Source organism: Lipotes vexillifer, unplaced genomic scaffold (assembly GCF_000442215.2).
Source record: "Lipotes vexillifer unplaced genomic scaffold, Lipotes_vexillifer_v1.1 scaffold1798, whole genome shotgun sequence".
NCBI lineage: Eukaryota > Metazoa > Chordata > Mammalia > Artiodactyla > Lipotidae > Lipotes > Lipotes vexillifer.
Window position 1 is genome coordinate 663553 of NW_006789032.1, and position 16330 is coordinate 679882.

General features: G+C 65.8%; 1 protein-coding gene across 4 annotated transcripts in view; it reads left to right on the plus strand.

The window, feature by feature from the left end:
- The window catches only part of KCNQ2 (potassium voltage-gated channel subfamily Q member 2), a 50791-nt gene extending 37378 nt beyond the window's left edge, over positions 1 to 13413 (plus strand). For 2 of the 4 annotated variants that reach the window (XM_007462244.1, XM_007462246.1), the window contains 5 exons: positions 6014 to 6237; positions 6664 to 6772; positions 7197 to 7328; positions 11869 to 11992; positions 12591 to 13325. In XM_007462244.1, coding sequence (XP_007462306.1) covers positions 6014 to 6237; positions 6664 to 6772; positions 7197 to 7328; positions 11869 to 11992; positions 12591 to 13325 — 1324 coding nt within the window. Of the gene's footprint in view, positions 1 to 2514; positions 2569 to 6013; positions 6238 to 6663; positions 6773 to 7196; positions 7329 to 11868; positions 11993 to 12590 lie in introns of all 4 variants that reach the window. The other 2 variants (XM_007462243.1, XM_007462245.1) reach the window with 2 other exon arrangements.
- The last annotated feature ends 2917 nt before the right edge of the window (positions 13414 to 16330 follow it).

A 16330-nucleotide genomic window follows, 5' to 3' on the forward strand; every position in this document is an offset into this window, starting at 1 on the left:
CCCCCCCCGCTTCCTGCTCCTCCCTCCCTCCCTTCGTGTCCGTGTGTCCCTGCCTGTGACCCAGCGGCTTCCCCTGGGGGCCCCGGGCTGAGGCCCTGGGACAGAGGGCCTGCCTCTCCTGGATGCACACCTGTCAGCCAGGAAACAGGTGGCATTTCTGTTCCCTGACTGGAGCAGCCATGAGCCCCTTTGTAGCACCCAGTGCATAGTAGGTCTGCAGGAAATGATCCTGCCACAGGACCCACGGCAGGGTGGGCCTGGCCCTGGGCTGCCTGGTGAGGGGACCCTGTCCCGTGAAGCACAGGTGGACGGGGTGGATGCAGGGACCCTCCCTCAGCTGCCGTGAGAGCCCCGGTCCTGGCTCAGGATGGGGGCGTGCCCCGTGGCTGTGTGGGCGTCAGACCAAGGCGTGGGGCTGGGGGCGGGGCAGACGGGGGTCTCAGGCTGTGCTGCTCTGGGTGTGGCTGTGACCTGCCCTTTGACCCACCCCATTTCTGACTGCCCCCGCCCCTCCCGTGCCTGGGGGAGCCCCTGTGCCCCGGCCGCTTTGCCCCTGTCCTGTGGCTCCCCTCTTCGTCGCGGGGGGCAGTGTGCCGTGTTCGGGTGCGTGTCTGTCCAGTCTGGTCTTGGTGAGTGTCCGTGGGAGCCTCTTGCACCCGCTCGAGCCCGGGCCCCCCGGGCTTGCCTGCCGGCAGTTCTGATGGGGTGAAGCTCCACTTGGCTGCTGTGGGCAGGAAACCCCAGCGCCAGCCTGGAACCCAGAGGCAACGGGCTGGGGTTGGGGCTCCTCGCCCCCCGAAGCACAGGGGTAGTGCTCTGGGGGGGCCAGGCCACCAGCAGCCCACCTCCCCCAGCTCTTGCCCCACTCTCAGGCTGCAGTGTCTCATGCAGGAGCCGCCGGCCATGTGAGGCTGTTTAAATTTTCGTTAAAATTAAAGATAGTCACTGCGGTTAGGGAGCCTCTCCCCAGTCTCGTGTGTGCTTGGGAGCCAGGTGTGGGGCGGTCGCCTAGGAAACGGTGGGTTTGGCGGTGCTGGGCTGTGGGCAGGCGAGCGCAGCGAAGCTGGTCAGGGCGGGGGCTTGGTCAAGGTGGGGGCACAGACCCCGCTCCGCTTGGTCCTCTTTCCCCGGGGAGGAGCCTCTAGGTGGGGTGGGGCGGGGCGGGTCCTGTGTGCAGGCCTGGGGACCCCTGGGGGGAGCTGGCCATGGGGATCCTGGTCTTCAGGATCCTTATCTGTCCTGCAGGCCCTGGTGGGACTGTGGCTGCCTCGGGGGTGCACTCTGGAAGAGAACGTTTGCCCTAAATTTGAGGGGCTCCTGCTGGCGGGGTGTCCAAGTCCTGGGGAGGTCTGCCCCCGTGTGGGTGCGCTCGGTGGATGGCTGGACCCCAGCTCCCTCCACCCGGGGTCGACCTCTAGTTATTTCTGTTCTACAATCCGAAGTGACCGGGGAAGGTCCCACTGGGGAAGCATGCACGCTCGCAGGGCACTGCGTGCAGGGCGAGGCCAGGGCGGCCGAGCGAGGGCTCCTTGAGGAGGCTTGACCTTGGCTTGCTGGCGTTTAGTGGGGAGATCCTTGTCTGGACGCTGGCAGGTGCCGTCGGTGTTTACGTGAACGTGGGGACACCGAACACGTTTGTGAGTCAAGACCGCTGGCCGCGTCTGGGTTCCTCAGGCACAGAGTTTGAGAACCGCTGTCTCAGAAGCAAAGGTCGGGGCAGAGAGCGAGGCCCCAGGGAAGTGAAGGGTTTCCTGAAGTTCTTGCTGTTCTTCTCATTTTTGATTACAAGTTTTCAGGTTCTAGTGCAGAGCTGAGTCTCGGGCCTTTGGGGATGTTCTTGGGCAGGGTGACCATGGGCAGCGTTTCCTGAAGAGCCGCCCGCAGGTCCCTCTCTGCCCTCGGCATGGGGTGGACTTCACCCAAGGCCCGACCTTGGCAGCCCTTGGAAGTCCAGGAGCCCCGAGCCCCCTTCTCCTTAGCTCCCCTCTCGGGAGGCGCAGCCACTGCCTTCTGGGTGAACCGAGGCCACTTCTAATCGGGCCGCTGGCTGGGTTGGTTTGTGAAGCCAAACTTGCACGTTTTTCCTCTGAAACGTGAGCTTTCCGGAATCCTGTCCCTCTAGAACCAGCACAGCCTCAGCCCATGTATTATTTTTGTTGTTGTTGGCATGAACATAGCAAAAAAAATAATACATCTTTTGAAAGACGTGGCCCCAAACTGACGCTGGAAGGAAAAGGTATTTTTGGAAGGAAAAAACAGGGATTTTTTTTTTTTTTTTCTCCAAAAATAGGGACTACTTTTTTTCCAGGCCGACGGAGGACTTTATGCGCGGCTCCCTCGTTCTTCTCGCTGAGACGCGAACTCTGTAGCGGGTGCGGCTTGAGCACAGAGCCACCCCGGGTGGTTGGTGCCTCGTGTCCCTGCGCCTCCTGCCCGCGCGCCCGGCCCAGGCTCCCTCTGGTCGCGTTGGGTCGCCAGCGCCCCCGGGACTAACTGTCCTCTCCTCATTTCCAGTAAAGGCAGACGGTGCACAGAGTCCCTGTGTGGATGCTGCCCAGGACACGCTAGGTACCTCAGACACGTCGCTCGGACGACCATTGCTGCACGGCTCTTGTCCCCCTCCCGCTCCAAGCACTCTGCTTATTAGAGGTTCTAGATGCACCAGGGAGAGGCTGCCGCCCGCCCGGCCCCCCAGGCCCCAATTCTGATTGGCAGCTCGCCTCGCGGCCCCTTGGTGGAGCCCTAGGCCCCCTCTGGCTCCAGACGACCGACCGCCTGGGTGGTGGTGGCCGTGGAGCTGTAACCCCTTTCCTCCTCCCCATATGCCAAACGATGCCGTGCTCCGAGCAGGAGGGGGGCCGGCCAGGGGCTCTGAAAACCAGAAAGGGCGCCTTCAGGGGCCTGGCTGCTCTCCCGCGAGCCTTTTCTCCACGGCTCATCCATCTAGCACCTCTACTATGCACGGGAGGGCCACTGCCCTCAACCCGGAGCCTGCCTGCCCACCCGCCGGGAGGCAGCTCTGTCGTGTGTGTGCCCGCTCCCCGCGGTCCTGGCACACCAGACACACCGGAAAGCCAGAGGTCCATGGCTCCCCCTCCCACGTGCAGGCCTGGTTTAGGGCAGGCTGGAAACGGGTCGGTGAAAGGCCGCCCGATCTTTGCCCCGTGGGCTCCCTGACTGCCGGCACGTTTCCTCTCTGTCCCCTATCTGCTCTCGGGGGTGTGGAAGCGTCTGTCCTCTTGCTTGCTCTGGGGCCCCCTCCTGCCCGCCCCTCCCTGCCCCGTGCGGCCCTGCAGGTGCTGGCAGCTGCACTCACCGGTCATCGTGTGCATGTGGTCCGTGATGGCCCTGGAAGACGGGGTGCCGAGCGGCGGGCGTGGGGAGGGGCCGGGCAGCAGGGTCGGGGCTGCAGGGCGGCGGCATGCTTGCACATCTGCATCCGTGCATGCTCTGAATCCTTCTCGCCCTCGAGAGGGGCCCGGAGGGTCGCCTGCCCCCACCTGCCCGTGCTGCCTGTGTGTTCCCGACGTAAGGCACCGTGGGGGAGGCTTTTGCAGCCCCAGGAGGGGAGATCTGGGGCCCCGGCAGAAGCCGTCCTGCTGGCCCAGAGCTGGTGTCCAGGGTGCTTCTGGCCACAGGCTGGCCGGTCGGGTCGGGGGCTGTGATCAGGCTGCTTGGGAACCAGAAAGGCCAGAGGTGCCCATGGCCGGGCCAGGAGCCCAGGCCTTACTTGGCCCTGCTGTGTGCGTCTCATGGACGTCACTTCATCCCCCCCACCCCCGCCTTCCCTGGGCGTCCGCAGTCCAGCTGTGGGCCAGGCGGTTCTCCCTGGATGCTGGCTCCTTCCCCGCTGAGCTGGGCCCTGGCCGGCCGTGCAGACCAGGGTGCAGCCGAGCTGAGCCGGGGCCCCCGCTCGCCTGTCCCTGTTGATGGCTGGCTTCACTCGTTGGGAATTTTGCGCTGGGGAGGGCGGCAGGCAGGGCAGGAGAGGCTGGGCCTCGCTTTCCCCCCCAGACCCTCCTGCGCTTCGCCCCGGCCCCGTGTGAGTGCCTCTCACTCGGAAGACGGGCTGGCCTTGTGCTCCTTCCTGGGGGCGGGCTGCCAGAGCCCGTCCCGCGCGCGCTTCTGTCCTTGGCTTGTGAGGTGAGGGAGGGTCTCTCTCGACACCTGCAGGAGCGTCGGCGTTCGGGCACCTGGAGTTGAGGCAGGCCTGGGGTGGCTTGGGGGCTGCGTGCCTGTGAGCCCTGAGCTGTGATGACCGTGGAAGTCCAGACAGCCACCCGCGGCCTCCTCCAGCAGGGCACCCCTCCCCGGTCTAAGCAGTCTGAGAGCCAGGGACGGCAGGGCCAGGCCAAGGCCAGGGAAGGCTCCTTCCTGTGGCTCTGTCATCGTGGTCAGCTGCGTGGGCCCAAGTTCTGGGGCCCCCTGTGGTGCACGGGACAGCAGGTCCAGCGGGGGTCCCCAGCAGTCCTGGCTTGGTGGGGCGCTTGTTTCATGGTCTCCCTGGACCAGCTGGTGGTCTCCTTCGGGAACAAAGGAAGGAGAGGGTTATCTTCATAGCAGCCTCCATAGCCTGGCTCTGGCTGCCCCTTGGTCCCCACCCCTGTCTGGGCCTCGTGCCGGGCACAGCAGTTACAGGCTTGGGGCCAGCGTCCTGAGCAAGCAGACACTCCGGCTCCTGTGTTCATGGGGTCTCTGGAGGAGCCACCCCTCTGAGTGGGCTCCATGCCTCGGGCCTGAGACCTAGCACAGGTGGTCTTGGCTGCCTGGGGGCTGGCGGGCAGGGGCAGGGGCACCGGCCTGGACCGCAGTGTGCGGGCTGGCTGGACCAGGCCACGGGCTGCTTCTTGTCCATGGTGGGTCATTTCTGCGCCGTCTGACGACGTGTCTCTGCCGTGGGTCCCCTTCGGGCCGATGGAAGCAGCTGACCCGGGCCATCTGCGGTGGGGCTGGCGCTGTCTGAGGGATTAGCTGGTGGTGGTAGCTTCCCAGCGACAGCAGAGGCCCTGCCAGGCACCCGTGTGGGCTGGTCCCAGGCCCCAGGGCAGCGCAGAGGCCCCTCGGGAGGTTCTGAGTGTGGCCCCTGAGTGTGGCGGCGTGAGTGGGTTCCTGGGGGCCTCACTCCCCTCCTGGGAAGATGGTGGAAACTGTCCACGGGAGGAAATGAGTGGCCGCCTGGCCCCGGGCCTGACCTCACCCTGACCAGAGACCGCCCTTGTCTCCTGCCTGCTGCCTGGAGGGTGTTAGAACCAAGAATGTGGGATGTCAGACCCATCTCCATGGTTACCAAGAGACGGGGGCAACGAGGCCCAAAGACCCTCACGGGGCTGTGGCCGTACGGCCGTGGTCACCCGCTGTCTGCGGCCTCGGGCCGGGGCTCGGCCGGCACCCGTAGCATCCCTCCGGAAGTGTGGACATTCCGTTCCCGGCCGTGTCCTGGTGGGGGATGGAGCCTGTGTGCCCTGGGTGGAGGGGAGGTGGGCAGACCCTGGCCCTCGTGCTGCTCTCTGCGCTCCCCGCGCCCCGACCTGTTTGGCCAGGCAGCTCCCTGGGGTTCGGCCGAGGGGCCCGGGGGCCAGCTGCAGACCTCACACTCCTGACCTGGGGCGGTTACGGGGGTGGAGGGCAGGCACGGTAACTGCTGGAGTGGCCGGGGGCCCCGAGCAGGTGCCCAGGGAAGAGCCGCCATCGCTCAGGGCGTTTGAAGAGGGAACCCTGGTTGGCAGTGCGGTGAGGTCTCAGGCACCTTTTGGCGGTAGCTGAAGGTGATTTCAGAGTCCACTGACCACTCCCCGGGCAGGCTGAGTGCTGAGCGGGCCCCGGGGAGCCTGTGGTGGAGCTGACCTGTCCCCACTCGCCCTAGCGACCCTCCCGCCCCGGCCCGTGCTCCATCCCACGGCCAGGGCACCCCGTCCACCCGCCAGGAGCCAGCGGGAGCGAGTGTTCTTTGCAGAGTGACCTCTCTTGCTGTCTTTCTGTCTGTCTGTCCGTCTGTCGGTTCTCGCGGGAGCAGTCAGAAGGTCAGTTTGAAAGACCGTGTCTTCTCCAGCCCCCGCGGCGTGGCTGCCAAGGGCAAGGGGTCCCCTCAGGCCCAGACCGTCCGGCGGTCGCCCAGCGCCGACCAGAGCCTGGAGGACAGCCCAAGCAAGGTGCCCAAGAGCTGGAGCTTCGGGGAGCGCGGCCGCGCGCGGCAGGCCTTCCGCGCCAGGGGCGCCGCTTCCAGGCAGAACTCGGAAGGTAGGTCAGGCAGCCCTCGAGTCGGGGTTTGCTGTCCTGGGGCTCCATGCGATGGGGCCACACGGGCTCGTCCTCCTGCGTCGGGCTCTGCTCCCAGAGCTCCGTGTTTGCCAGGCCCACCCGTGGAGCTGGTGCCGGCACATCACTGCTTTTACGGCTGACGTTCCCCGAGTACTCTGTGTGGACGTATCCCACTTTGTCCTTCTGTCTGTGCACAGGGACGCCCTCTTACACCCTTGTGGTGGCTGTTCCCTGAGGAGCACAGTGGAGGGAAGCAGGCTGGAAAAGCAGGACGGGGGCGGGCTGGAGTGTGGGTGTGCCCGGCGGAGGCCCCCTCGGACACGCGTGCGCTGCGGGGCCGGAACACTAGGCCCCCTCCATCCCGGGGGTGGCCCAGCCCCTCACGGGCTGTGTCCTTCCACCCAGAAGCAAGTCTCCCAGGGGAGGACATTGTGGACGACAACAAGAGCTGCAACTGCGAGTTTGTGACGGAGGATCTGACCCCGGGCCTCAAAGTCAGCATCCGGGCCGTGTGGTGAGGACCCGGCGGGCTCCCTCGCAGAGTCGTCCACGGACGCGGGGCCTTGGGGGGCTGGTGTGAGGGCACGCGCTCGGGAGGGACGCCTCGCGGCCGACACCCCTTCAGTCTGGCCCCCGCGGCTCACGAGGCACCTGCCGTCCCAGCCATTGCCTGCGTCCCAGGTGCCGGGTGCCCAAGGCTACTAGTGGACGGCTGGGAGCTGCCGCTGCACAGGGGTTTTCGGGTGGACGAGGGTCCTCTGCACAGCGGGGCCCAAGTGTGGCTGGGGTACGAGACAGGTGGGTGGCCCAGATGACAGGGCCGAGTCATCCAGCAGACATTCTCAGCGATGCTGGGCGGGCCAAGGCAGGTGGACGCTGGGGGGCTGCCTTCGGTGGTCTCTGCCCAGGGCTCACAGCCTGCCGACCACCCCCTCCAGTGTCATGCGGTTCCTGGTGTCCAAGCGCAAGTTCAAGGAGAGCCTACGGCCCTACGATGTGATGGACGTGATTGAGCAGTACTCGGCTGGCCACCTGGACATGCTGTCCCGCATCAAAAACCTGCAGTCCAGGCAAGAGCGCCTCCCCTGCCTGCCTGGCCCCGGGGGCGTGGAGCTGGGTCCTCTGGGCCAAAGCCGGGTGGGGGTTAGGGACAGGGGTGCGGCGCAGCTGCACACTCCTGCCAGAGGTGGGGCAGCGACGCGCTGTGGGCACAGCGGCCCGCGCTGCTAGCGGCCACGTCTGGGCCCTTCCTCTCCGGCCCCGCGTGGGCTTTCTGCCATGTCCCTGTGTGGTCTGTTTTTAACCTTTCTGTTGTCTCTCTCTTCTCTCCTGCCCGTGCTGCGATGGGCAAGCGTGTATGTGTTGTGTCGCACACATGGGCGTGCATATGCACATGCGTGAATGCACGTGTGTGCTCGCATGTGTTCAGGCCTCGGGTGCATGTGTGTGTACACACGTGTATGTGTACAAGTGCATGCATGTGCATGTGTGCACACGGGCGCAACACGTTTTGGCAAACGTGTGGGTGCACGCATGTGTCTGTGTGTGCTGTGCCACGTGTGTCGTGTGTCCACGCACTTATGTTGCCCATGTGTGCCCGTGTGTGTTGGGGAGAGAAGTTAGTTCTGTTGAGAGGTGAAGGTGCAGGTTTCCGTGGGCCCATCAGGCAGCAGCTAGGCCACGTGGCACCTCTTCCTCCAGAACGGAGGGCTGGTCGTCCCTCCCCACCACACAGACGGATTCCCACGGCCGGAGCAGGCGGTGGGGCTGCACATGTGCCTGGTGGGCCACGGCCGGGCACACGCTGGCGCTGCTGTCTCTGGCCCCATGTGAGCACTGGCTTGCTCACCCCAGGAGTCAGCTGTACACACGTGTATACAGACACAGCAAGGACCCAGGACATGCACACACACAGACCCATGTCCACTCCCACATGCCCACGTGTGCCAGCACGCATGTGAACACACATAGCCATGCTCTAAGCCTTGTGCTCACATGTGTGTTCTATAGGACTGACACACGCACAACGAGTACGTGTGTGCTCATAGGCACGCACCATCCACACACAGACGAGCGGGCACACACACTTGTGTCTTGTGCCTGGGAGGAGGCCCGTGGCTGTCGTGGGTCTCTCCTGGAATGGACCCCACCTGGGGCCCCTCCAATGAGGTGGCTGCCGGTTCTCTGGCCCTGAAGCCTAGGCCCTGGCCGTGGGGGGTCTGGGTGGTTGGGGCAGTCCTGGGGGTCAGCCCAGATCCCAGCCCCGTGGCAGGTGGCGTCTCCCCGCCCTGCTCAGGATCCCAGGGGAGGGGCCCCTCTGGGCCTCCGGCTGCTCCTGTGGGGTGAGGCCAGGGCACAACCCCTCCCTGCCCCCAGGCTCAGGCCGGGAGGCCATCTGCTCAGCGGCCTCCTTGAGCATTGAGTAGACCTGTGTGTTTGCGTGAACGCGCGTGCAGTTGTGCATATGTAAATAATGTGCGAGAGCGTGCACGTGTATACATGAGTATGTACACGTGTGCCCGTGCGTGCAGACTTGCGGGTGTGTACATGTGTGCGACCGTGCATGTGTCCACGTGTGTGTGCAGGTTTTAGCACATGCGTGTGCGTGAGAGGCCACCCTGGGTCTTGACGGCTGGCCCGCCTCCACTCACGGCAGCGGTTTTTGTTCACGAGGCTCTTCTGTCCTAGGCTGTCCCCTCTCCCTCCCTTTCTGTCTGGAAAACAGACGAGACAAACCGACCCCCGCAGGAACCAGATGTCTGTCGCTTGCTGGCAGGGCCTTGGTGTCTTCTCCGGGGCCCTTTGGCACTTTGCTGCCAGCTGCCACGTGTCCTTGGACGTGCACCCTTGCCCGGGCAGATGGGGCGCCGCGAGCTCGTGGCCTCACCCAGTGCTCGCTTGACCACATCTGAAGTCACGGGAGCGCAGTGTCCCTGCATCCCGTTTGTAAGAAAGGTCACGGCTGCTCTCAGCGGGTCGTTCATTCTGTCTCTGCAAGTTTCCGGCTGCCTCCCCTTTCATGTTGCTTCACGATGCATTTTCCTGGTGTCTCTTTTCTTGTTTACTCGCCAGGATAGATATGATTGTGGGCCCCCCACCCCCTTCAACTCCCCGGCACAAGAAGTACCCTACCAAAGGACCCACGGCCCCTCCGAGAGAGTCACCCCAGTATTCACCTAGGTCAGGATGCCGAGCCTCCCGCTTGTCTCTGTGGAATGGCCAGCCCCCTTCGCTCCAGCCACATGACGGCAGCACCTGCTCTGCTCGACGGGACGGAGGGGCTGTTTCTCTGTCCCTGACAAAACGATGTCGTCTGCAGGCCCTGGCGGGCTGGGTTGGGGTGCCCTTGAGCTGCTCCTCTAGGCGGGGTCCTGGGGAGGCTGTCTGGGGGGCTCCTTTCCACCGACCCCTGTGTGGCGTCCGCTGGGGGTGGGGGCTCCCTGGGCAGAAGAGGGCGGCAGCCCCCCAAGGATCGGGTGCGTTTAGATGTGGGGCCCTGCCCCAGCACCGCCTCAGACCCCTGCCACCACCTGCCGGTGGGTCGACCTGGGCTGCTGTGTGGCCTGAGCAGGTCCTGGCGGGAGCCCAGCTCCCAGGGAGTCCCCAGAGCTTTGGGGGCTGTGCTTCCAGTTTTCACCGCCGTCAGGGTTATTGAAGAAGACGGTCCCAGCCAGTGGGCAGAGCGGGGGGCCGGCAGGTCTGGGAGAGTGGAGCCCAGGGCAAGGATGTGGGCTGAGCGTGGACACGCCCGGCCGAGCTGGCAGAGGGGCCCAGGGGCGTCCTGGAGGCCAGCAGGGATGCTGGCAGCTGGGTCATTGGAGCGACTAGGGGCGCCTGACCCTTGTGTGCCCAGGTTTCTGTGCGTGAGGCCGAGGGTCAGTGTGTGCTGGGCATCCCAGCCTGGTGGCTGTCCCATGAGAAAGGAATTTCTGGGGGAGCGGGCCTGACCCCGGGCAGCCCAGACAGTGTTTGCCGCGTCCCCCGCTCTGCCCGTGTCCTCCAGCCCCGAGGAAGCTGTACCCTGAGACAGAAGCCCACCCTCCTGGGCATTGCTGCAGGCAGGGCACAGGGGCTGGGCGTTCACAGCCACGGGCTGGGAAGGCCCTGCCAGCCCTTGGAGCCCCGCAGGCCTCCCGGACCACTGCAGCCAGATGCCTACAGAGAAGGAGCCGGAAGGACAGGGGTTAAGGCCGACTCCTCAGCCTGAGGCCCAGGGGAGGGGGTGGCACAGGCTCCACGGAAGACCCACCGGGGGCAGCTGCAGGCTGACCCTGGGCCAAGGCTCCCAGGGGAGCGGCCGGGAGGGCGGCCCGTCATGTGGCAGGGGTGAAGGCGCTGAGCGCCCGTGCCTGGACTGTGTGGACGCCTGGAGCACCAGATAACCCTCCTTCTGCTCTGTCCCCACTGGCGTCTGCTGGGAGCCCGAGGGCCCCACGTCCGCCCTGCCACCGCATGATCAAGCATGACGCCCCGCAGAGCATGAGAGGCTGCCCTGCGGCCGACGCAAAGCCTGATCCCCTCCTGCTTCCTGTGACAGCAAGGACAGACCACCCTGAGCCCCGACAGGCAGTTAGGGCGGCGCTGTGGGTGAGGACGGCAGCTGAGCAGGCCGGCAGCTCCCGTGACGCTGCTTGCGGGGTTGGAGCTGGCGCCCCTCCCCACTCGGGAGCTTGGGCAGCGCACTTCGTGCATGAGGCTCCAGAGAAGCGGCAGGGCTGTGTGGCCTGTGCCTGGGTGGCTGTCCCGCCCAGCTGCACCCTGGCCGTGGTGCATTTGCCCAGCGTCCACGTGGCTGCACTTCTGGGGCTCAGGGTGTCGGGCGCCCACCCTGCCACTCCTAAGGTCCCTTCCGAGCCCCTCAGTGGCCCTTCCCATTCAGCACAGTGGACAGGGGATGCCGCATGGGTCAAGCAGAAGCCCCCCTCCCTGAAGGAGGCCTCCTTCCCCTCTTGTTGGCATTCGTGACTGATGGCCTCGTTTGAGGGCACCTCAGCTGCATTCTGCGTCGCCCACGCGCTCTCACACCAGTGCATGCACAGGCATGCACAGTAAGCACACACGTGTGCACGCACGAGCACACACGGACCCCCTCTCTGGTTGCCAGTGGCTCTGTCTGTCCCCTCCTCTGGTTGTGCGTTGGTGGTTTCCTGTGTTGGTCTGTGTCCTCTCCCCAGTCCGGCGCATGGCGCGAAGTCCTCACGGCCCCCCCACCTGCTTCTGTGGTTCCCGCTGCAGACATTTAACTCCGTCCCCTCCAGACCCCGGGTGGGCAGGGGCCTCGGTGGCACGTTATCCAGGAGCAGAGCTCGGGGGTGGGGGCGGGGGAGCTGAGGGGTGCTTGGCCCCAACTCCCTTCTCTTTACCCCTTGCTAATGTGCCAGCCCCACTGGAATGGAATGGTCGGGGGACAGGCCCCGAGGGCAGCGGAGGCCAGGACGAGGGCCAGGCGCCCGGGGTCCATCTGTCCTGGTTCCTTGCTGCCCCCCGGTCGGCTCTGGACTCAGCCCGGAGCCTGGATCTGGCGGCTGCGGCCTGGCCCAGGAGGAGAGGGCCACGGGCTCCGCCGCTCCCGCCTGAACTCACGCTGGGGACGGGGTCTCTTCCCGGCAGAGTGGACCAAATCGTGGGGCGTGGCCCAGCCATAGCAGACAAAGACCGAGGCAAGGGCCCGGCTGAGGCAGAGCTGCCCGAGGACCCCAGCATGATGGGACGGCTGGGGAAGGTGGAGAAACAGGTGGGAGAGTCTGGGGGTCCTGGGGTGTCGGCACGGACACTGCGGGGGAGAGCTCAAGCTTTGGGGGGAAGGAGGGCTGCTGTGTTTGGACCCTGGGCCCCCAGGAGCACCCCCCTGGGCCTGGGGCACTTCCCTGACGGGAGCTGAGGAAAGGAATGGCCAGTTCTTTCCCTCTGTAGAGTTCGCTCTAAGGGGTGAACCCACAGCGGACACAGGGCGGCCCAGACAAGCAGGAGGGTCCGTGTTTGAAGTGCTGAGGCCACACACACTGATGGGTGGGGTCAGAGGCTGAGCTGCTGTGGGGGGTCTGCCCTCCATTGACTCTGCACCTCTGTGGGAAACATCTTGGGCTGCCCCCGCTTCTGGGGAGCAGCCCAGTTCCCCGCCCCCCACAGGGAGCAGCGGGGCCCCCCCGGGGAGCAGCCCAGTCGATTTTACTAGGTGAAGCATAGTTAGACTAAATGAACAAGTCAGATTGTGCCAAAAATTAAGAAATGAAGTCCCTAAATTCCTAAAACATAACCAACACTCTAAATTTCTTACCTATTTTTTTCCCCCCGGGGAGCAGCCCGGCACGGCCTAGCGGCCCCTCCCACAGGTCCTGTCCATGGAGAAGAAGCTGGACTTCCTGGTGAGCATCTACACGCAGCGCATGGGCGTCCCCCCGACGGAGACCGAGGCCTACTTCGGGGCCAAGGAGCCAGAGCCGGCGCCGCCGTACCACAGCCCCGAGGACAGCCGGGACCACGGGGGCAGGAACGGCTGCATCATCAAGCTCATCCGCTCCACCAGCTCCATGGGCCAGAAGAACTTCTCGGCACCCCCGGCCGCGCCCCCCGCCCAGTGCCCGCCCTCCACCTCGTGGCAGCAGCAGTGCCACCCGCGCCAGGGCCACGGCACCTCACCCGTGGGGGACCACGGCTCGCTGGTGCGCATCCCGCCGCCACCTGCCCACGAGCGGTCCCTGTCCGCCTACAGCGGGGGCCACCGGGCCAGCACGGAGCTCCTGAGGTCGGAGGACGGCCCGGCCTGCAGGCCCCACGAGGGCGCCCTGCGGGACAGCGACACGTCCATCTCCATCCCGTCCGTAGACCACGAGGAGCTGGAACGCTCCTTCAGCGGCTTTAGCATCTCCCAGTCCAAGGAGAACCTGGACGCCCTCAACAGCTGCTACGCCGCCGCCGCCGCGCCGTGCGCCAAAGTCAGGCCCTACATTGCGGAGGGCGAGTCGGACACGGACTCGGACCTCTGCACCCCGTGCGGGCCCCCGCCGCGCTCTGCCACGGGCGAGGGCCCCTTCGGCGATGTGGGCTGGGCCGGGCCGCGGAAGTGAGGCCGCCCGCCGGCCTGCCCCTGACTCCTGGCCTCCCGGGCTTGAGGTGGACCCTCGGGGGCCCTTTGCTTAGAGTAGCGCAGCGCGGGTGCCCGTGTGGGGTGCGGGGCAGGCGCGGCCCTTGGTCTCGCACTGAAGGTCGGCAGGAATTCTTCTCCAGCGAGGGGCAGCCCGGCTGGCCGTGCCCACTCTGCAGACTCTGCAGACTGTTGGCCTGGGCGTGACAGAGGCCGGGGTCAAGGCTGAGGACGGGCCCTGGCGGCTGGGTCGAGGCGTGGGCTGGGAGTGCGGCCGGGTGAGGGTGGCAGCGAGGGGCAGGCCTGTCTTGTGAGCATCAGTGGCCTTGAAGCCTGGGTGGGCGGTGGCTGGCCCCTTGGGCGCGGCTTGTCTCCGCTCCCCCTTCCTGCCCTGCCCCATCTGTCTTGGGTGCCCACCCAGAGCTTCTGGTCAGTGTCGCTCTCCTTCCCGTGGGTTCTGAGTGTCCTGTGATGGGATCCGGCCCCAAGTCCAGTACCCTGGCCTGCAGGGGGCAGGGTGGCGGGGCTTGGGACCACCCCAGAGCAGAGCAGCCCTCAGACCTCCCGAACCTGGCTCTTGTGGGGAGGGGCCCGCTCAACAGGCTCCTGGAAGGGGGCTCTTGGGGGCTCCCTTCCGGACGTGGAAGATGGCGGGTGTGCCCCCGTGTCCTCTCCCCTCTTCCCTGGCCGGGTGCTGGTCACCAGGCTGTGGCCAGCACTGCTATATGGACCTGCCTGCGGGGAGAGGTGCTGGGCGGCTGGGGCACTGCCCCACGCTGGGCTTGTGCTCTGGGGTCCTGGGCTGGGCTGGTCGTGGTGAGCAGATGTGCACGCTGTCCTCCCCTGGGGACCCTGCCTCGCCTGTCTCCCATCAGCCCCTGACGGGGCCCCGGGCTGGACAGTGCCGCAGCCAGCGGGGAAATCTTCAGCACGGCGACGCCCGCCGTCCAGAGGCGAGGGCAGCTTTGTCTTGCAGGTGCCTCTCCTGCCCCCGTGGAGCTGACCATCCCCCGCCTGCTCTCTTCCACTGACCGGCCCCTTGGCTGTGACCTCATGCTGGCTGGGGGTCAGAGATGCCCATCCCTACCCTGTATCCTGGGAAGCAGTGGCCCCCGTCATTCCTGTCCCGGGCACCTGGGACTGTGGGCAGCAGCTTTGAGCTGGGATTCCAGCCCCAGGAGGCGGAGTGGACCCCGTCCTGGGCCCCCAGCTGTCAGTGTGTGGGGGCCTCTGGCATTTGGGGTGACAGGACAGCAAGCCTGGGCCCCTAGCGCCCTCCGAGGCAATGACCTGTGCACCAGGGCTGGGCCCGCTAAGCCCACCACATAGCGACTTCCCCCGAAACACGAGGTTCAGGGAGAGCCTCGCCGTCTCCTCAGGATGCTTGTGTCCTGCTCAGTGAGGGAATCCGCTTGCTCTCTGGGAAGGACTTTGAAAGCAACATCACGTGCTCCTGGTTGTCAGAGTTCTGATGCTCTCAGATCTCTGGGGAGCAGTGCCTGCAGTAGCCTCTGCACATGGCCCCCGCCTCGCCAGGACACCCAGGGTCCCACCCGCGTGCACCTCTCTGCTGGGGCTGCTGGCCAGGCAGCTGGAGGGTGGGCTGGGCCCAGTGCAGGAGGATCCAGGCTCGGAGTCGGAAACCGTGGTCTGTGCTCAGGGCCGCAGCACGAGGATACCCCTCTCTTCCAGCCTCCCGGGAGGGGCTGGGCGTGGAAACTTCCACGTGGCCCCACTGGCCCCCTCTGCCTGGCGTGTCTGCTCCGTGCCCCCTCTCTTGTTCTCGAAGGCAGTGTTTCTCCACCTCAGACCCTCAGTGGTGAGAAAAGCCCCTCCCAGTGTGGTACTCGGTGCGGCTGGCGTGAAGGGGCCCCGGCAAGCGGCCGCTCCTCTGCGTGAGGTCTGAACCCCCTTTCGCCCTCCTGCCGTGGGAGAGGGGAGGCCCCAGCTGCGGGCCCCTGGGCCAAGCACGTCCACATCCTGCCCAGCCCAGCCCCTGCTCTCTGGCCCTGGGAGAGTCAGGTTCAGGCCGGCAGCAGCAGGGACCCTCCCCTGTCGGATCTCGGTGGCCGTGGGTGCTCGGCCCTACTGGGAGGGGCCCTTGGCCACTGGAGAGAGTTTCATGTCCTGTCCCACATGCTCCCTGTGCCGTGGGCCCCTGGTGACGGGAGGTGCCGGCCCAGACACACCTCTTGTCCCCAGAGCTGCTGAGCCAGACGCAGGCACCAAGACCACTGCTGGGTCTCCGAGGTTGCAGCAGGAGGGGTTGAGGCTAGACTGTCGATGTGCTGCACTTAGCAAGGGGGCTGTGACGTCTCCTCTGTGAAATCCCGGCCCCTTGGAAGACAGGAGACCCATGTCTCCGCTTGAGGGATGGTTTGGGGGTGCAGTTTTGGGAGATGATGGAGTAGAGGCTCCTTCTCAGGGGCCCCCAGACCCCAGCCCAAACAGTGCATGATCCTCCCAGGGTCCATCCACTGCCCCGGGGTCCCCACCTTCAGGAGGTGTAGAAGGAAAGAGGCCGGGCGCTTTGGGAAGTCGGCGTGCTTCTTGGGCGCGCGTGTGACTGCCGAGGACCCGCCCTGCTCCTCAGCAGGTATGGCGAACGTTTCCCAGGACAAGCATTTTAGTTACTAGAGCACGCGCCGCCCCCCAGCCCCTGACACACGCCTGTGCTCACACGCCTGTGAACGTGCAGCACACGCACGTACACATACCACACATGCCGGCACACAGAGTCATGCACACGCATTCTCAGCCCCCCGCCGCACGTGCACACCCCCCCACGCACGCACACTCACACACACCCACGTGCGCAGACACCTCGTCTGGCTCTGTGGCTCTGCCTGCTTTAAGCCAGAGGAATTAACGACTCTGGAGTTGCAGACAGTCCTGGGACGTTGACCCCTGGGTCGCAGTTCCAGCTGTCCCAGGCCTCTGGGCAGCACCGGACATGGTCCACTCGAGCCCGTCCAGGTCCCCCCCGCC